The following is a 21,642-nucleotide window of genomic DNA, read 5'->3' on the forward strand; positions in this document are numbered from 1 at the left end:
CAGGAGCATTTTGTATGTAGTCCTTTATTTATTTATTTATTTATTTATTTATTTATTTATTTATTTATTTTTATATCACTTATTTTTCCTGGTGTGGGTCACGATCAGTTCACAATATGTCACAGCATCTGTCTCCATAACAGAGCTCTGCATCTCTCGCTATTTCTTTGATTGGAGTTCCAAAAATGATCTAATCAGTTCAACAAAGCCAGTTCCTCCTGACCTTACTAGAGCTGAGAAGAGCTATGTAACAGAAAAACTAATTATAATTGAGGTTTTGTCTATGTTTATTAATATGGATATTATGGCAAGGGTGGGCGGGGTTGGCTACATCTGATTGGTCGATGCGTCACTATGGTTGCGTAGCCTCTGCAGTAGAAATGTATCCATTTTAGTGTGGCTAGCAGGCAAAATGGGCAGAGCTAGCTGAGAAGAGAAGGGAACATTTTGAAAATCATCCAGTCTCTAGCCAGGGGAGCTAGAGTGACAAGGTTCCTAGTTCAAGTTGAGTCTACAGTTGTAGACCATCTCTGTGAAGGGACTTGGGGCAGCTTACATAGGGACAAGCCCAGTCAAACATAGAGATAAAACATAGCACAGTAAAATTTATAAAAACAAAATAATAAAACAACATAAAAACACCATAAAATAACATCGTCAATCAACCCATAGACTGACATGGTAATAGAATACTAGACTCGGGTGGGCAGGGGTTAGCGCAATAAAGCTGTGCTTGCTTACTTACTTATTATTAATCTGCATGTTCTCCCGCATTGAGGGCATTGGTTTCCAGGTTAAATGCAGTCCCGGTTGGGGTTGGCTTGGCTCGCTGCCTTCTTGGCACGTTTCTTTCTTTCACCCTCCATTTGTGCCTCTTCAAATTCTACAGCACTGCTGGTCACAGCTCACCTCCAGTTAGAGCGTTCAAGGGCCAGGGCTTCCCAGTTCTCGGTGTCTATGCCACAGGTTTTTAGGTTGGCTTTGAGCCCATCTTTAAATCTCCTTTCCTGTTCTCCAAGATTCCATTTTCCATTCTTGAGTTCAAAGTAGAGCAACTGCTTTGGCAGATGGTGATCGGGCATTCAGACAACGTGGCTAGTACAGTGGAGTTGATGACGGAGGACCATTGCTTCAATGCTGGTGGTCTTTGCTTCTTCCAGCACGCTGACATTTGTCCGCTTGTCTACACAAGAGATTTGCAGGATTTTTCAGAGGCAGTGCTGATGGAATCGTTCCAGGAGTTGCATGTGACGTCTGTAGATAGTCCACGTTTTGCAGGCATATAGCAGGAGTGGGAGTACAGTAGCTTTATAAACAAGCACCTTGGTATCCCTACGGATGTCTCAGTCCTCAAACACTCTGTACTTCATTTGGAAAAATGCTGCACTTGCACAGCTCAGGCAATGTTGTATTTCAGTGTCAATGTTGACTTTTGTAGAGAGGTGGCTGCCAAGGTAGTGGATCTCTCTCCAGTCCTCTCCAATGCCAGAAATACATCTTAATGGTGTAACATTAGAAAATGTTGTGCTTGCAAGGACAGGGCAGATGGAAAAAGTCCAAGAGCTATATGATAGTTTGGTCTAGAAGGGTAATGTTGATTAAAACACAATATCTATAGGGCAAGGAACAGAGGTAAAGTGCAGGGGCCATATATGGGTTATGGTTGGGGGGGGGAGGCAAGGCAGCAATTATCTAGTGAACTATTTAATCAAAGGCACTGTGGAACATTCACATTTTTAGGTCTTTATGAAAAGTGGACAGGGTGGGAACCAGTCTAATCTCCTGGGGAGAGAGCCCTAACTCTTTCCCATCTCACTTTCTCTAGGGAGCCTTTGGAGTAAGCCCTTTATTCTGGTATCTTGCTGTAGCAAAGCAAAAATGTATGTAGTTAAAGTAATCCCATCTTTTTTCCAGTCTTTTCTTCTATCTCCCTTTCCCCCTCTTTCTATCTGATCCTCTGTTTCTCTTTTTTATACCACAGACTCCTTGGGACAAGAAATACTCTTTGTCAAACAGCATGTTGTTGAATGTATTTAAAATATACATCTGTTTTGGTTCCAGGGTCTGAACAATAAAGGAAATGGGGGGCTGAACAGAAGCTGTTCAAAAGATTTTTCAGGCGGAGACTAATTTGTCTATTTTCATTTCTTTTTCCATGCTGTGCTTTGACCAATGTGGCTTTGCAGAAGGTGAGTTGCCCATCACTTGGTTATGGGCCATAGTGCCCTCTGCTGGTCAAGTGGTACAATACCGTCAGGCTAGGCCACACATGCCATGCCTCTGCATTGGCAGCTCTTGTGTTACCAGTCAAACCAGTTCATTTATATCTTTCTTTAATCATTAAAGTGTAATGGTCCATGGAAGTCCATGGATGTACCAGGGTAATAATCAAAAATTCCTTATACCTTGGTTCAGTCATAAATCAAAATGGTGACTCTACTCAAGAAATCAGAAGAAGACTAGGATATCTACCAGGATACAGTGTAGATCAGGCAGGGGCAAACTTGGGCCCATGCCTGATATTTTTTAATATTCCAAACAATGTTTCTGTTATCTTAGACTGTTTGGTAACACATATCACTAAAACATTTTGTTTCCATCTTCAAATGAGTTTATTTTTAATGCTGAGAAATATCAGAACAAAACAGCCTTTTCTTCTTCCCTCCTCTTATTTTGCTTAGAGTGATGATGATGATATTTATTTATACCCCACCTTTTCTCAGAATTGAGACCCAAATTGTCTCAAACTTTAAAGAAGTAATACAGTTAATAACACACAATAGGTGAATATTCAAATGGAATTAAACTTGTACAATTATTAAAACAGGTTGATTTTCCTTTTTATAAAGTACAGCTGAAGCATTTTCTGCAGAATCTGCTGTAAACACTGCACAACAGATTCATGTAAATGTCTAAAACAGCCACTAGGTAACATTCAGAAAGATTTTATTGTTGCCAATTTTGGGGGGACCCCATTTAGGGTCAGGATCCACAGTTTAAGAAGGAATGCCTAGATCAGTGTGGAGGAGTCCTAACTAATTGAATGAGGTCTCTGTTTCCATATCCCAGATGTTTCATCTTCTTTTATCTCCCCCTTCAGGACTTCCTAGGTCAAGTTTATGTGGCATTGGGCGAAGTCATCGGCTCCCAAAGAGGTCGCCTGGAGCGGCCACTCGCGTGAGTCATGGAGAAAATAGTCTAATGAAGCCTGGCCAGCGTTTCTATAGCAGGCATTGGCCAACTTTGGCCCTCCAGGTGTTTTGGACTTCAACTCCCACAATTCCTAACAGCCACAGGCCCTTTCTTTCCCCCCCATTCTTTCCCCCTTTCATTTTCCCCTCTTTCCCCCATTGCCTATTCTTGGTTTGCCTCAGGGGAAGACCTTGTGGAGGGGGCTTCCAGTTGGAATTGCCTTATTTTGCTGCCTACAGGGATATTCTGGAGGAACATTTAGAGGAGTGGTGGTTCTCATGAAGCTTTTCCTTTATTTGAGTCTACTGGGAGGCTTTCATAGTATTCAACTTTATTTCTCTTGCATTTGGCAGCAACTTCCCATCACACATGGGGGGGGGGGGGGGAGGGATGCCAGCTAGCTTATAGAGTCTATCAACAGGTGTAGGTTTAAGACATCCTGTGATTATTCTATATGTCTCATTCCTCCTTCGTGTGGACAGACTTGTGCCAAACAGAACAGCCATACTCAGCAATTGAGTAAGACAAGGCCAGGGCTGATGTTCTTATTATTTTTGGGTCTGCATCCCTTGCACTACTAGTAATTTTCCACAGGATGTTATTGCGTGCAGCTACTTTGTGTTTGGTGTTCACACAGTGTTTCCTTATGGTGAAAAGGTTGTTTGTTTTTAGGTAAAATAATTTCACTTGTTATTTTTGATTCATTAGTTCTTGTAAACTGAATCCACTCTCCTTTGGGCAAGTTCATACATTGGCAGGATACACAGAAATACTAGGGCTGCGTGGGATTTTTGCAGCATGGGATTTTTGTTTCTAGACAGGATAGTGAAGGGGAAGGAAAGATCCATCCGATTGGTCTTCTTTTCAGAAGTGATATCAGACTAACGCAACTTCCACTGCATGCTGTATGGCTCAGTCAGCAGGTGGCTTTGCCTGTGCTGTGTCCTCCCCAAATGCAACTTGAAAAGCATTTCTTAATCAATTTTTACAGCTCATTTAGGAGCTAGATGTTTTCCCCAGTTGGGAAAGTCACAGAAGAATCAACATGGGGCTGAGAATCCAAGCATTATCTACCACCACTTACCAGCAATAATAGTGGTTTTGTCGTATGCCAAAGCAGGAACACCTCTGACCTTAAATACCACACCAGCTTGGCAAAATCAGCAAGCAGTTTATTGAAGAATATATATAAGCAAAGCAGTAAAAATAGCAAAAACTGTAAAGATCCAATACAAGTAAAATAGTCCCAAACCTCAAAGGAAAATGAGATCCAAAAGTACATAAAATCCATGGAATTAAGCACTTGAAGCCACGAAACTAGACAGCAGGAAAATCTCATAAACAAAAAAGGAGCTTAGCAAGAACTTGGTACATGAAACTAAGAGTGCTTGAAAACGAGACCATGATCAATTTCCAACGTTGACCCGAATAAGGCAACATTTTTCCATACATATAAAGCTTTTCCAGGTTCCAAAATTGAAAGGAAAGTGTTTCTCTTGACCTTGCTACCAGATAACGGTTTGTTATCTTTCTTTTGCTGTAAGTGAACAGATCGTCTGAGTCTTTGCAGGCTCTATCTCTGTTTACAGAAACTTTGCTCTCATTATCAGCTCTCTCTGAGCTCTCATTATTTTCTTCACCTGACAAATTATCTTCAGACAGTTGTTCTGAGAAAGGCTGTGAAGAGTCCCTCTCAAGAATACGGCCTTGGGAATCTTCCTCTTTCTGAAACAGCTCAGGCTGAGCTTAACTCAGGCCCAAGCAAACTCTTATCCCCAAATCCACCATCAGGAACATCATCCCCATTCCCATCATGAACATCAGCATTAACATGAACATCAGACACAATCACAAAACACTTGTATTTTTCCAAATGCCACATATCCTTTAATAGATATTTCTCTGTGTTAGGAAGCAGAGGAAGAGTAAAGTCCTCCCACTAAAGTGTGATCCAGATTAATATTCTTTGTCTCTCTCCTATTGTGAGCCATTGTGATTCTGTATCTGCTTTCCTGGATCCTAGCATTTGGATAAAAGTAGAATGTATATTAATTAATCAATTAGTTGATAAAACACAATACATAATAAAACCAGAGGCAATCGAAATGCATAATCTACAAGTATGAGTGCTTTCAGACTAAGGCTTTCTTGTGAAGTCTGCGTAAATTCACAGGATTTCACAGTGGGTCCAGATGGCATTGTTCAGCTGTAGCTTTCTGTGTTTTCCAACTGCTTCTATCTTTTTCTTCCTCATCCAATCAATTATTGAGAGAAAAGATGGAATAGCTGCACAGTGTGTTGATTTGTGGGCCTGGGAGTCTCTGTCTGGAACAGAAGTTGGAATGTTATGTTTGAACAACAGCTACAAGAATCTCTCAGCCAGCCATGGCTCACGCTCCACATTAGTAACTTCTTGAGTGTCTGTCTGGATAGTATCTCTGGATTTAAAATGAGGAGGTTTTCACAATGCTAATGGACCTTGAATATGCTCAGTTTTTTCACACGCCAGCGGCGCTCTGTTGTCTTTATGGAATAAAGAATATTTGATATCAATTTAACTGGGCCAAATGTATGTACTGTTTAAGTTGTTAGATTTCTTAGAAGACTTTCATGGCAACTTCAAACAATAAACATACGAAGAAGCTAAAAATTTAAAAACAAGAGTGATACATATTGTCGAAGGCTTTCATGGCCAGAATCACTGGGTTGTTGTATGTTTTTCAGGCTGTATGGCCATGTCTAGAAGCATTATCTCCTGATGTTTCACCTGCATCTATGGCAGGCATCCTCAGAGGTTGCGAGGACCTCTGAGGATGCCTGCCATAGATGCAGGCAAAATGTCAGGAGAGAATGCTCCTAGAACATGGCCATACAGCCTGAAAAACCTACAACAACCCAGGAGTGATATAGCTGTAATATGAAGGAGTAATTACACAGAAGTAAAATACAAGAGTAAATTACACAGAAATAATTAACCACTTAATTATAATTATAATTATAATTATAATGTCTTAAATTGGAATCAAAAATATCAAGAAGCACAGGACTTCCTGGGAAGAACATAGAATGACTCACAGGGCCACAACCAAAAAGGCCCTCACTTTTGTCGCTCCGCCCTGAGAGTACATCTATACTGTAGAATTGAGGCAGCTCAACACCACTTTAAGTACTTATATACTTTATTTATATTCTGCTCTATCTCCCCAAGGGGACTCACAGCAGATTACAGAACACATATACAGCAAATATTCAATTCCATTATATAATTAACAAGGACAGAAAATACATAAACAGAGGTGTAGGCCTTCCCATCTTTTTCCATCTCCAGCATCTGGAAACTGTGCTCAACTCCAGCCACATGGAGATGCTGGCGCTCCATCTTCCATACCAAGGAACTTTGTTGTCTGTAGATGCCCTCCCAATCAAATCCCTGGCATGTCCTTATAGGCACCTTTTATTACCTCCCCACTTAAGCGCTACCTATTTATCTACTCACATTACTGTTTTCACTCTGCTAGGTGAGCAGAGGCTAGGCTGACGGCAGGAGCTCGCCCCAACCTGGGCTTGAACAGCCAATCTTTTGATCAGAAAAAAATTCTTCAGCTGGCGGTTTAACACACTATGCTAAAGCCCAGACCTATGGCATCCTGGGATTTGTAGTTTGGTGAAGCACCAGCAATCTTTGGCAGAGAATACCAAAGACTGCAAGACTACAACTCCATGTATTGCATTGCATTGAACAAGGTCAGTTAAAGGGATGTCAAACTACTTTAATTCTACAGTGTAGATGCACACTGAACCTTTCTAGAAGGGAGCAAGAAAAGTGATAGTCACTGGTCTTTGAATATTTGATGTGTTATGATAGGAGAGTCATTTCATCAAGTTGTTCAGTCCTTCTTGCATAAAGTTTCGCAAACTAAAAGCAGTGCTTTGAAATGGGCTCAGAAATGTATGCATATTTAGCGCACACTGACCAGAATAGGTCTTATGTGTTCAGATGTTCTGGTTCCTGTCAACAGTTATGCTAATTGGTTTCCACATATGCTCTAGGTGTAGATGGCCAGGCCAACAGAAAGGTTTGGGTAGGAGGTGTTAATCTGAAGCTTTCCCCAGATGGAACCTGTTGGCTTGAGGGACCCAGCTGGGGGCTCTTTTGGCTTTGATGCAAGGCTGTGCTTGAGCTTCCTTTTTCACCCAGGAGCAAGCAACAAAGTATGTGTGTAGTTATGTGGGTGAGTTCAGGGCCTTTCTCTGTATCTTTTGCTTTCCACCACTAATTATTTCTGACAGAGCATGCCTCTGAGTGCCACTGACCATTCCAAATGCCGCTTTGCTCCCACCACACTCATTACAGACATTTGCCATGCTAGGAAGGAAATTAGGGACTGTTGTGGCCTGACACAACCATCAGGTCCCACCTCTGCTTTTCTCTCATCCCTGTTGTGCCCCCACCCTCCATCTCCCAATTGCTGGCTAAGTCAGTCCCAGTGCAATGGAATTGGCACTCCATGTTTCTCAATGGATTTAGATGGTTTGAAGTAGAGATTTATGCCAGCCAAGCCAGTTTGAGATAGCTGGGATTCTGGAAGAGGCCTGTAAACAGTGTCTCTCTCCTTCTCCACCTATATGATCTATTTTAGAAATGGCAGCATCAAGAATATATACATGCAGATGACAACAGCAGCAGTAGCAACAGCACAAAAATTGTCACATGTTACCCTAGTAAAATACCAGTCTGATCCCACTCAGGTACTCAAGTAACACCGATAATATAGCTAGCTTGAGGATTCTAGAAGTTACAGTCCAAAAAGTAACTTTTTCCAGCTCTGGTCTGAAGAATATTTGTTGTGCTCCAGAACAGGAACACTCTGACCTTAAACACCACACCAGCTTGGTAAAAACAGCAAACAATTTGTTGAAGAATAAATGTAGGCAAAGCAGTAATAATAGTAAAAACATCATTGTCCCAAGATAAAGAATAGTCCATGAGCTTCAAGACACAAGGTAAAACACAAGATTCAAAGGTACAAAATCCATAGAACATGACAGCATGAAAATCCAATACACAGATCAGGAGCCTGGCAAAACTTGGTACATGAAACTAGGAACACTTGGAAACAAGACCGTCATGAAATTCCATTGTTGACAAGACTGAGACAACTCTTTCCCTTGTATGAATATAAAGTTTTTCCTGACCTCAGAACTGAAAGGAAAGCATTTCTCTTGCCCTTACAACCAGATAAGGGTTTCTTACCTCACTTTTCCTGCAGACAAATTGACCTTCGTTGTGCCTGAGAACTTTGCCTCTGTTTACAAAAGACTTGCTTTCTATCTTTACTCTCATTAAATTCTGCACCTGACAATACATCTTCAGAAGACAGTTTCTCAGAGAAATACTCTTGAGGGCCTTTTCCAGGAATATGACCATGTGAACCTTCATGAGACACCTCGGGCCTCTTGTCTGGACTTAACTCAGGCCCAGGCAAACCCTCATTCCCATTGCCAACAGACCTAGGTCCAGAAAAGCCTTCATCCCCATTCCCTGTCAGGATAATTGGAAGTATTATATGTATGTTTTTCAATGTGTTAATAATGGACTCATATGTATTTCAAAATGGATTCAGTTATGTTCAGTTTTGTTCATTTGTGCATTAGATTGTTATTATAAGAGAGAGAGAGAATAGGCCAGAGAGTAGAGTCCTTGAAACCAGATAACAGGAATTCCTTTGCTATGGGAAGAAAAGGGAGTATACCAGCTAGAAGACTGATAAGGAGATGAAATTGAAACTGTTTGTGTGTTCTGTGCTTTGTAGTTTTGTCTTCAAGATGTAGCCTGCTTGGAAAATGGACGTGTAGAGATGTGCTCAGTAAAGACTTTGTTATTCTGAAACTAGAAAACGCAGTTTGTTATCATTTGCGTCTGTGTGATCTGGTAACCTCAAGTCCACTGTGCAAAGACTTGAGGAATGTCTCACTCTGGCATTTCCAACATGAATATCAGAAACAATCACAGGCTGAACTACAATAGTTTTGAAGTAACACTAAAAAATATTTTTTTAAAAACAAATAGTTTTGAATTAACACTAAACTTTTCTCCCTCCCTCCTTCTCTCTTCCTCCCTCTCTCTCTTTAGAGGAGTTCCAGGGAAAAAATGTGGCAGTATTTTGTTATCTGCTGAAGAGCTCAGCAATTGTCGGGTAAGTTGTCCATTTTCCTCTTATGCATTCATCCCTAATAGAAAAGAGCTGGCAGGATTAGGCCTGGCTGCAAGGGATTGTTGTGAAAAGAAACCACACATAAAAGGGATGAGAATATGTATGACCCCTCATGTTGTTGGATTTCATTTCCCATCATTCACAACTTTGGCAATTCTGGCAATTTATTACTTTTTGTATTTTTCCCGCAGCTTTTTCTGTCTGCTTAATTTTTCACAAAAATAAAAAAAATGTTTGTGAGATAGGATTGCCAGAGTCTACCAGGACCTAAATACCCTAAAGGCACCAGATCCCATCTTATCTTGAAAGCTAAGCAGTACCAGATCTGTGTAGTGCTTGGGTGGGAGATCACCAAGTGCTATAAGCAAGATTTCTCAGGAAGGACCTGTCAAAACCAATTCTGAGTATTCCTTGCCTAAGAAAAACCTATAAAAGTACATGGAGTCCCAGAGGTCAATATGAGACCTGAAGGAACATACACACTTTTTTAAAAAAATGACAGTACTTATATTATACTCTTCCAACCCCGAAGAAGATTCAGGGCAGATCACAGAACACATATAAGGCAAACATTAAATGCCATTTATACACTGAAAAGACAGACAACTGTACATAGATAGAAGGATATATTGGTTTTTCCCATCTTCGGCATCTTGGAGGCTTGTGCTCAGTTCTGGCCACAGGGGGTGCTGTCGCTTCATCTCCCCTCTCAAAGAACTTTGTTTGTAACTTCATCCTTGATTAAATTCCTGGCATTTTCTGGCATTTCCTTATGCAGTAGGTGCCTTAAATACCTCCCCACTTTAAGAGGTATCTATTTATCTACTCATATTTTGCTTTCAAACTGCTAGGTGAGCAGAAGCTGGGCTAAAGGCCAGGAGTTCACCCTGACTCGGGCTTTAAACTGGCAAGATTTACTGCAGCTGGTGGTTAACCTTATATTTGGCTAGAGCTCTGGAATCTCCATTTTCTGGAAGACATTGCATTATTTATTTATTATTTATTTACCCTATTTATACCCCGCCTTTCTCTACCCTGAAGGCGGCTTCCATATAGGTAATTATTCATTGCCTTAAAACACATACAATTCTAATAACATTAAGATTTAAATTAAATTAACATTAATACATATTAAACATTTAAAACATTACATTCAATATTAAAATAACGTCCTAATAAGAGGGCAGAAAGTGGTACTGTATTTCCACTTGGAAATGGATTGAAAAACAAGTCTTCAGAACCAAGGGTGGTTATTATATTGCCTTTGGTTTTTGCTATTGCTTTTCAGGATAGATTTTCTTAAAATTGCTGATGGTTTCCCACAATTTCCACTGAAATGTTTATATGTTAATCTGAGGTCAGTATTTCAGCAACGCATGAGTAACCAAATATATGAGAATTTATTATGTTCCACTAAAATTTCAAATACAAATTGCATTAACTTGAGTGGATTGCTAATGGATTGCTATAAAACTATGAAAGTTCTGTTCCTGAACAATGATGTTAATTCTTAGATCCTAAGAAGTTCATTTGGTCTGCTGGGAGATGGCTTGAAAGCCATATGCAGCACTCTCGGAGTTCTTTGGAGTGTATAATAATGCAAATTAATCAAATATGGCAGCTTTGTATACGGAGTACATTCAGGTCAATGCACTTTTTATTTTCACTAAATGGAGACTCTAGTGAACATATGGAAAAAGTGATTTGTTGTTCCCTATCTCACCAACACTTTTATTTTTTTATTTTTGTGAGTTTCTTATTTGGGCTTTTAATTCCCATGATCCTGTATCCCTGTTTGCCACCTGGGTGAAGGATTCTTGGAGTTGTAACAAAAAAGGCTAACTTCAAAAATTAGTTCCTTCCTCCATATGAAGAGGGGACTCACCCTTTCTGAGCAAATTATGCAATATCCAAACAGACGATATTTTTTAAGAAGTAAAGTGATCATAATGTGGAACAGCTTGTACCAGATGAGATGCGATGACAAGGGAGTCTGAATTTTCCAACCTCAACAAAAATGAACTCATGTTATTGGCTTCAGTGGCAGATTTCCTTCAAGCTTTCTTCTAAGATGTTCAAGCTTACCTGGACAGCCTTTGTTATACATTCATATAGGATGGACCACATCCTTAGTTTGTAACATTTGCTTCCTTGCATAGCATATCTTAAAAGAGGCCTTCCACTATGGTCAAAAGTTTGGCTAGTGAGGACAGGCATCAACTAAGTCAGGCGTGGGCAAACTTGGGCCCGCCAGGTGTTTTGGACTTCAACTCTCACCATTCCTAACAGCCTCAGGCCCTTTCCTTTTCCCCCTCAGCCGCTTAAGCGGCTGAGGGGGAAAAGGAAAGGGCCTGAGGCTGTTAGGAATGGTGAGAGTTGAAGTCCAAAACACCTGGCGGGCCCAAGTTTGCCCATGCCTGAGCTAAGTGATAGTGAAAGAAGGGCAGGGGCATTCTTCTCAAAACAAAGCCTAAAATAAATCATGTGTGAATGTGACCATCACATTAGCCTCATCCAGGGATTCTTCAATTCAGTAGTGGCTCAGATGTTCTACAGCCTGGAAGGAAACATGATATGAGAGAAAGCATAACTGATTGATTTAACCATCAAAGTAGAAAGCTTTGAGTGCTTCACTCCTAAAATTCTTACTTTGAATCAATACATACCAATTATGTTCATGGGGATAAAGTAGGGTTTGTGGCGTAATGTGAAAATCAACCACGCGTAGTTCACGTTGAATCATCCCACACACTGCCTTGCCAGAGAAAGAAAATATGCCACATAGGTGAACAATAAAGAACAAGTAGTTTACTCTTCTTAGTTCAGAACAACATATGTACAATATGATCAGTTGCACCAACTCACATAATGTCCTTTTATGAGAGATTTAAAAATGTTCTTTCTTTTGTCCATGTGGATAAACTCTTTCAGCAGCTCGTAAAGCAAGAACACACTTCAAAATCTCTCTCTGATTCTCTCTCTGCACCTGCACAGCTCAAGCCTGAACAAAAATGTAACAGTATCCAAAAGTCCCAGGCTCAGCCTGCTCCCCGGGCATTGCCTGACCAATCAGTTTCATGCATCTTATTTTACAGTTGACACACACATTCTCCAGCAGTTGCCACTCTTTTCTTTAGATAATCTCTTTAAAGATGATGTGACAAGCATGCACATCACTGTCTTCTCCATGTTTAGAACAGCTTGATCTTTTAAGTCAGTGGTTCTCAACCTGGGGGTCGGGACCCCTGGGGGGGTCACGAGGGGGTTTCAGAGGGGTCACCAAAGACCATCCAAAAATATAGTATTTTCAGTTGGTCATAGGGGTTCCATGTGCAGGTTTGGCCCAATTCTATCATTGGTGGGGATCAGAATGATCTTTGACTGTAGGTGAACTATAAATCCCAGCAACTAAAACTCAGATGCCAAGGTCTATTTTCCCCAAACTCCACCAGTGTTCATTCACATTGGGCATGTTGAGTATTCATGGCAAGTTTGGTCCAGATCCATCATTGTTTGTATCTACAGTGCTCTCTGGGTGTAGGTGAACTACAACTCCAAAACTCAAGGTTGATGCCCACCGGACCCTTCAAGTATTTTCTTTTTGCCAAGGGAGTTCTGTGTGCCAAGTTTGGTTCAATTCCATCATTGGTGGAGTTCAGAATGCTCTTTGATTGTAGGTTATCTATAAATCCCAGCAACTACAACTCCCAAAGGACAAAATCAATCCCCTGCCAACCCCACCAGTATTCAAATTTGGGCATATCGGGTATTTGTGCTAAATTTGGTCCAGTGAATGAAAATACATCCTGCATATCAGATATTTATATTATGATTCATAACAGTAGCAAAATTATATTTGTGAAGTAGCAATAAAAATAATATTTTGGTTGGGGGTCACCACAACATGATGAACCTTATTCAGGGGTCACAGAATTAGAAAGGTTGAGAACCACAGTTTTAAGTTATCACTTCGGATGTTTTTTCTTTGATAAGAGAATTCCAAAGTGCCCAGAGTTAGTGAAAGCTACCCTAAAATATAAAGCAGAGCATCCAAAATAAAACAGGATACAAAAGTTGAGCATCAGCTCATTGGCGAGCAGAGCGTGAAGTGCCGTGTGATGTGGCTGTAAAGAATTCAGAGCTTAGGAGGCAAACATGCAGAGTCCAATCTTTAAAAAAATCACAAAAGGTTTATTTATAATAGTAAGAAATAATTGCATTTCTTAATAATCAAGAACTGGATCTGAGCTACTCTTAACAGCCATCTATTCTAAGGTTTCAAGAGAGGGAAAATCATCAATTACTACATCTCTCCTGACACACAAGCAGAGATAGAGAGCTCAAAGCACACAGCACATACTCTCCATACTAAAATGTAAGAAGGCAGAAGACAGATTCAAAAAGCTTGAATTAGAAAAGTATCTACTTTAAACAACCAATCAGGATGAGAGCAGAAACAGAGAGGAGAGAAGAAATAGATAGATTCCCAACTGTGAAACAGGAGACATGGAGAAAGGGAAACCTTCCGTCTCTACTATAAGAACTGCTCCTCATTGAGGACTTGAAACTTTGGCAGTCTGGGGCTGAATCCCAACACCCAGTTACCCCCAATAAATTCAATGGAGAATATATGAAATATGAGGGAAAGAGCAAATGACTGACTTGTTCATCCTCAGCAGACACAAAGTTATTCTTGATATCCTCCCTGCCTGCTGCCTTTATTTACTTGCTACATTTATATACTTCATTCCTCAAATATAGTTACGTATCCTCTTCTCACTTCTCCCTGTTGTACCTCTGATATGTACTGGTATCTTTGTCACACCTCTGCCTTCATCTGATGTACACTTTCTCTTTCAGGACATTGTCACCATGCAGCTGTGTGCCAACAAGCTCGACAAGAAGGATTTCTTTGGCAAATCCGACCCCTTCCTTGTTTTCTACCGCAGCAACGAGGATGGCACGTACGCAAGAGATGCCCCTTTTGAGGCCCTGGCACCCAGTTACCCAGGCATATGTGTACCCATACCATGTGGCTACCTTGAAAGTGTCTTGCCTTTCAGAGAGAGTTTTTAGGAAGTTGGTCCCATAAGGATCAGTAGGCATATCTCATTTCCATGATAACTTTTTTCACTGTCTTTTGTTTAAAGGGCATCGGAGATTGGTGCTGAAATACACCTTTGGGCTTTAGTATAGGCCACACTTTTTACATATCTATTATGAGACTAGCCACCTCCTGCCATGCATTGCTGTGGCCCAATCTGGTGATCTTGAAAATAAAGTAATGAGAAAGTTGGTTTCTAATATATGTAATTTCTTTATGCTTGTGAGTAAACACTTTCTTGTTGTTTCTTTGTCAGTGTTGATGTAGAGATTGTCTGGTTTGCCTGCTCTGGAACAACATATCATTGTTCTTATTTAGGGGTCCCTTTCAAATCTATGATATTATATCAGCCATGTGTGTGTGTGTATGTGTGTGTGTGTGAATCATATAGATCTATCTATAGCTTTGGCTAGATGGCTCTTTGTCAGGAGGGCTTTGATGATGTTTTCTTGCCCTGCTGAAGGGAGTTGGACTGGATGGCCTTAAGGCAGCAGTTCTCAATCTGGGGGTTGGGACCCGGGGGAGGGGGGTCGAGAGGGGGTGTCAGAAGGGTCGCCAACACTATTTTCTGTTGGTCATGGGGGTTCAATGTGGGAAGTTTGGCCCAATTCTATCATTGGTCGGGTTCAGAATGCTCTTTGATTGTAGGTGAACTATAAATCCCAGCAACTACAACTCCCAAATGTCAAGGTCTATTTCCCCCAAACTCCATCAGTGCTCATATTTGGGCATATGGAGTATTTGTACCAAGTTTGGTCCTGATCCTTCATTGTTTGAGTCCACAGTGCTCTCTGGATGTAGGTGAACTACAACTCCAAAACTCAAGGTCAAGGCCCACCAAACCCTTCCAGTATTTTCTGTTGGCCATGGGAGTCCTGTGAGCCAAGTTTGGTTCAATTCCATCATTGGTGGAGTTCAGAATGCTCTTTGATTGTAGGTGAACTATAAATCCCAACAATGACAACTCCCAAATGACAAAATCATTTTTAAAGTGATGTTCACTCCTTGGGTTAGTAGATGTCTTGTGGCCAAATTTGGCGGCCAGTCGTCCAGCGGATTTTGAGTTGTGACATCACTCAAAACGAACAGAGCATTTAGATATATATAGGTGTGAACATGTGTTCATTATGTTAAACAATATGCTGCTGTTTTAAAACATCTCTGGTACTCCATCATGTTCAGAGAGATCGTTGGTCAGTTTGTGTTGTACCGATGAGGAGCAGTGATTCTCTCAGCCAAGGACCCTTAAAGTATGGTCCGTCGGTCATTTCCAGCCCACCAAAGTTTTTACCCACCCCCATAGCCATTCTCTCTCCCACCCCCCACCCCGTGCATGCTTGGCCAAGTCCTCCTCACTGCCCAGATCTTTTTTCCCTTTCCTATCTCATCGCCCAGCTCCTTTTCCCCTTGCCTTCCTTGCTTCCAAAACCTGTATTTCCCTCCCATGCTCAGGGGGTGCTTTGGTTGTGCTTTTCCTGCATGGCAGAAGGGAGTTGAACTGTATGGCCCCTGAGGTATCTCCTGCTGCTGCTGCTGTTGGGTTGTTGTAGGTTTTTCAGGCTGTATGGCCATGTTCTAAAAGCATTCTCTCCTGACGTTTCGCCTGCATCTATGGCAGGCATCCTCAGAAGTTGTGAGGTCATAGATGCAGGCGAAATGTCAGGAAAGAATGCTTCCATGGCCATACAGCCCAAAAAACCTATAATAACCCAATGCTATGATAGATTTTCGCTCTAAGCATCAATGTACTTTCCCATCCCTTGCTGTAGTTCCACTCTGCCCACACCAGTCAGCCCTTCCATTTTTTCTCTCTCCGTTTGTGCAGCAGCCTTTGCCATGATCCCTCTCTGTTTCCAGGTTCACCATTTGTCACAAAACAGAGGTGGTGAAAAACAACCTGAACCCAGTATGGCAGCCCTTCTCCATCCCAGTGCGTGCCCTGTGCAATGGGGACTATGACAGGTGAGTGTCGATATGACCTTGGACTTGGGTGCAGAGGTTACATGTTATGGTGCCTGTGCACAAAGCATGTGAGAAGATTTGAGGTTTTGGGAGAGATATCCTTTCTCGCTCACAAGTTCCTTCACTTTCATGTTAAGTGACTTGTTGGCAAGAGATTTGGAAAATGGCAGTCCTCTGACCATTGGTAACATTTGGAGTGAAGACAGTCATTCTTGGTTAAGTGCTGTCAAGTTCACTTTGACTTATGGTGACCTTCAGGTCACCCTGTCAACAATGGACCTATTCAGGTCTTACTGTGATGACTACAACTTAAACTTCAAGGGCATGCAGACAGTGATGAACATAAACTGTATCAAAACCATTGTACTTCTTTCTCTGGAGTCATTGGAATTAAATGGAGCATGCTCAAAAAATATTCTCTCACATCTTTTTAAAAATCTTCCGTTCCAGGACTGTGAAAATCGATGTCTACGACTGGGACCGGGATGGCAGGTGAGATAATAGACCTGATTTATCTAGAACTTGGGAAAACAAGAGCTTTGGCATACACAGTCTCTCTTGCTATGAAGTGTACAAGCTTAGCAAAGTTGAACTATAAATTCCAGAACCCAGCAACTAGCAGTGGCAGTGCCAGATGAAAAATTCAGGAATCAATAATCCAAACTTTTTTCTTTTCCACAATCGTGATGTCTGGTGTATTGTGTTCCAAAACTTTGTCAGTCTGGATTCGAAAGTCCCACAGTATTTTTGCGTGTTCCTTTTCCACTACCTTTGCAGGATTATGGTCCCACCAATTCAATTATTATTTGAAATATAACAAGATGAGTCTACAGCAGACACTCTACTGGCTGTTGTATTGGGTCACATGTCGGACACTTCCCAAGTGTCTAGGACTGTGTGATGCATCGGCGAATAATGCATGCAGATCCCAGTAAGGTGGCCTTTTGCAGCTGGTAGATTGTCAGCACTGATTGTGTTTAAGTGCAGGCCAAGGTCTTTAGGCACTGCACCCTTGCCAATCACCACTGGGACCACCTTTACTGGTTTGTGCCAGAGTCTATTATTATTATTATTATTATTATTAGTAGTAGTAGTAGTAGTAGTAGTAGTAGTAAATATATGGGTTACTGGGAATCATAAAATAACCAACACTCTTTGATAGAGAAGAATAAAGAATTCATAAGACTTTGACCCCATCTACACTGCCATATAATCATGCTTCTGAATGCCGATTAACTGCATTGAATTGAGTTGTATGACAGTGTGGACCCTATAACCCAGTTCAAAGTAATTAATCTGCATTCTGAAACTGGATTATATGGTAGTGTAGATCCAGCCTACAGCTCCCATAATTCCATAGCAGGAAGCCAGGACAACTAAGGTGAATTGTGTCATGCCAAACAGACACATGAACGACTGATCTGCTCCTCTGCTTCTTTCTCTTTCTGCCCTGCAGCCACGATTTCATTGGAGAGTTTGCCACAAGCTACAGAGAACTCTCTCGTGCTCAGAGCCAGTTCACAGTCTATGAGGTAAGCTCTTTTCGGTTGAAATGTGGAATATATCACGCAATTGAGTTTGTTGCATACTTCTAATACATACATGCAAGAGACCAACCTCACTGGCATGGAAAGAAGCCTACTGATAATAAGAGAGCCCTATCTTTTAAAAGGTCCTTTCTAAAACAGGCTCTGGGTGTAGCCTCCAATAGTAAGGGAGATTTTTAAAAAACATTTCAGAGCTCCTTGTCCTTTTCAATCTACTTCAGTTACACTTGCCAGCTTTTGAGATGCTCCCTTTTGATGTCAATTTAACAGCAATGTAATGCTTAGTAATTAGCAAGTGATAATCTTTAATTGCATGCTTGCTGATATCTGTTTATCAAAGGACCACAGTTGAGGGGCAAAGCAAATATTGCATCTATACATCCCAGATCCAGTCCCTTGAGAAATATAGGCAACTTGTAACATTCTAAGAATCAATGAATTCTGAATCCCATCATCAAAGCTGTCAGGGACTGATGGGAATTAGAAAACTCCTTCAATTCTTGGTCATTTTTAATCCGTTCCTAGGAAAAACTGTCATTCTAAAAAATTGCTAGGTCCTAAAAGCAATTCTATGCTATGATTTTTCCCAGAAGTTAACACAGAGTTGGACTGGAGGACCTAGCAATCTCTAGTTCAGTAGTTCTCAACCTGTGGGTTCCCAGATGTTTTGGCCTTCAACTCCCAGAAATCCTAACAGCTGGTAAACTGGCTGGTATTTCTGGGAGTTGAAGTCCAAAACATCTGGGGACCCACAGGTTGAGAACCACTGCTCTAGCTTCTCCAACCATCTCTATGTTATGCTAGAACTGAAAGTCACGTAATTTGATGTAATTTATTAATGCTTTGATCATAGGCCATTCACTAGCAAAATAAATTATTATTATTATTATTATATTGATATATTGCTTTTTTATCTTAAAGAGACTCAAAGCGGTGAACAATGGTTAAAAACAACAAATATAAAAGTACAATTATAAATAATTGGCATATAGATCTTGTATGGTGACATTCAATACACTTAAAATACAATAAAAACATAATAACAACAACAATAATAATAACGACAACACTTTATTTATATTTCGCTCTATCTCCCCGATAGAGCAGATTACAACATACACAGATAGGCAAACATTATGTGCCTTTAATACAGTGGAAAACTAATGAGATACAAATACAAAGAAGAAAGATAAAGGCTTCCCCTTTCATCTCTGGCTTTCTGGAGGCGGTGCTCAACTCTGGCCATGGGGAGGTGCTCTTGTTCCATTTCCAAGCCGAGGAACCTGTTGTCCAACTGCTAGGTTGGCAGGAGCTAGGGCTAGCAGTGGGAGTTTACCTCAACCTGCAGCTTTGAACCTTTAGGTTAGCAGATTCAACAGTTTAACAACGGTTTATCAAGGGAGTAAATGGTGTGGCAGTTGAATGGTGTTCAGTGGTATGCACGTTTTCAGATCATCGTGGTTTTGTTGAGGACATAAACCCTGACTGATAAGATTCTTTACAAGAAAATAGATCTGTCATAATCAAGAAAACAGGGCTTCACTGTTACAGAGCAGGTGCATGGAGGTATAACAATGATTAGCAATATACTTATTTCCCAGCTAAGTTACACCTCAAGTAAAATTTTGTCCAGAGTCTGGAAAACTTCCTTTTCCAACTGCAATTCCCAGAATTTCCCAAAAAAATAGTCAGTTTGGGTTTGGGGATGAATTAGTCCAATAAAAGTAATTTTTCTAAGCCTTACTTTCAAATCTCATAGTGGTTGCTTCCACACTAGTCCACAGAAAAGGAATATGGAGTCCACAGGTAGCCTTTCGAATAAAAAGGCATATGCCTTTGCACATGGAGTTGGATTAGCCTCTCTCTTTCTCTCTTTCCCAAACCCTTTCCAGCTGGGATGAGCAAATAGGGGCCACACAGAGGAAGCCATGTGAGTTTGGGTTGAGGCTGTTGGGAAGCCAAATGGCAGCTGTGGACTCAGGGATAGAGAAGACTCATCTGTTATTCTTCTGCTCCAACACCAGGTTTCAAATCCTAGGAAGAAATGCAAGAAAAAGAAATACATTAACTCAGGCACTGTAAGTGTGACTCTTTTCTCCTTCCACATCACGAGAAAATGCATGCCTAGGAATGAACCATCTGGGGCTTATAATGGGATGGTAGATCTTTCTCTGCCGTGCACTCCAACTTTCCTCTCAAGCTATGCTGTAATTTGTTGTTCTAGAAATTGAATTACTTGCTTCTGTAACAGATAATCATATTAGCATGGCTCAGCATCGCATCCTCTGGGCTCTTGCTTCAATGCGAGGATGCAGCTCCAAAACAGGGACAATCCTGAAAATTGTCTCTCCATCCATGCGGCCGCATCATTTATCCACATTATCTCACACGGAGCTTTGATGTGACCAGTTATTTGCAATTACTTGCTCTTTTTCCATAACTAATTACATCACAGTTGTAAACTGATGAAGGACAATTTCATTCCACTTGTGGTGTGACTGTCATTTACATCTGTAGGCACCTGGTTCAAGGGTGGTTTATATTTTTCATACATAAATAAAAATAATTTGTTTTGAGCCATGGAACTACAGAAAAAACTAATATTTGTGCTATTGTGTCCCCTCCCCTTTTCTGTTCCTGTCAGGTCACCCTCCTGTCATTCGCAGTGCAGTCGGAGTATACCTTCGTGGATTACATTCGAGGCGGGTGCGTCACTCAAAGAGCATGCCACCCAGGTCCCTTTTGCTAGAAGCCCACAGCCCTGTCCAGCCTTCACTGTTCCTATGGCATTGGCCTAGAAGAGAGCTTCCAAATATGAGTCCGACAACATGTTAGAGTGTCAGCTGTAGTGTATATATGTGTCACGCAAACATACCAAGAAATTTATTTACTCATTTCACAAATTTATATATTTGTACCCTGTCCTTATCCCCGGACAGGGCGGCTTTACAACAGGCAACCATTAGATGCCAAACATATACATTAAAATATACAGTTACAATTAAAACAGCAATTAGAAACAGTTACAAACATTCTATTTCAAAGAAGTTCAGCCAGTTTAGAATCATCGTGAATCCATTGCTGGTCACATAAAATCACTCTCTTCCTAGTTGCTACATCTACTACTCAAATGCTTGATCCCCCAGCCAGGTTTTAAGTTTTTTATGAAAGGCCAAGAGGGAGGGAGTAAACTTGATTTTATTGGGGAATTTCACAGCCGAGGAGCCATCATGGAGAAGGCCCTGTCTTTCGTCCCCAGCAGTTACACTTGCGAAGGTGGTGGGACTGAAAGTAGGGCCTCCCCAGATGATCTGAATGTCCTTGATGGTTCATAGAGGGAGATATGTTTGGACAGGTAAATTGGGCCAGAACTGTTTAGGGCTTTATATGCTAAAGCTAGCACTTTGAATTGGGCTCAGTAGCAGACTGTAGCTAGTGGAGCTGGCTGAGTCTATGCAAAATAAATAATATATATTTGAACATAATTATAACATTATAATAACAACAATAACAACAACATTTTATTATGGTCCAAAGACATTTATTGCACCATAGGTGTACAAGGTATGCAGGTAATGAGATTGAGAACATTCGGTTGATTAAACACACAAATGGATAAAAT

The 21,642-nt window shown here is 40.9% G+C and overlaps 1 protein-coding gene across 1 annotated transcript in view; it reads left to right on the forward strand.

The window, feature by feature from the left end:
* Positions 1–21,642, forward strand: part of CPNE9 (copine family member 9) — a 91,694-nt gene that overhangs the window by 56,368 nt on the left and 13,684 nt on the right. The window contains exons 6-14 of the mRNA XM_067463412.1: positions 2,187–2,189; positions 3,101–3,177; positions 9,326–9,389; positions 14,268–14,371; positions 16,369–16,473; positions 16,924–16,965; positions 17,930–18,005; positions 20,045–20,098; positions 20,665–20,726. Coding sequence (XP_067319513.1) covers positions 2,187–2,189; positions 3,101–3,177; positions 9,326–9,389; positions 14,268–14,371; positions 16,369–16,473; positions 16,924–16,965; positions 17,930–18,005; positions 20,045–20,098; positions 20,665–20,726 — 587 coding nt within the window. The remainder of the gene's footprint in view (positions 1–2,186; positions 2,190–3,100; positions 3,178–9,325; positions 9,390–14,267; positions 14,372–16,368; positions 16,474–16,923; positions 16,966–17,929; positions 18,006–20,044; positions 20,099–20,664; positions 20,727–21,642) is intronic.

Source organism: Anolis sagrei, chromosome 2 (assembly GCF_037176765.1).
Source record: "Anolis sagrei isolate rAnoSag1 chromosome 2, rAnoSag1.mat, whole genome shotgun sequence".
NCBI lineage: Eukaryota > Metazoa > Chordata > Lepidosauria > Squamata > Dactyloidae > Anolis > Anolis sagrei.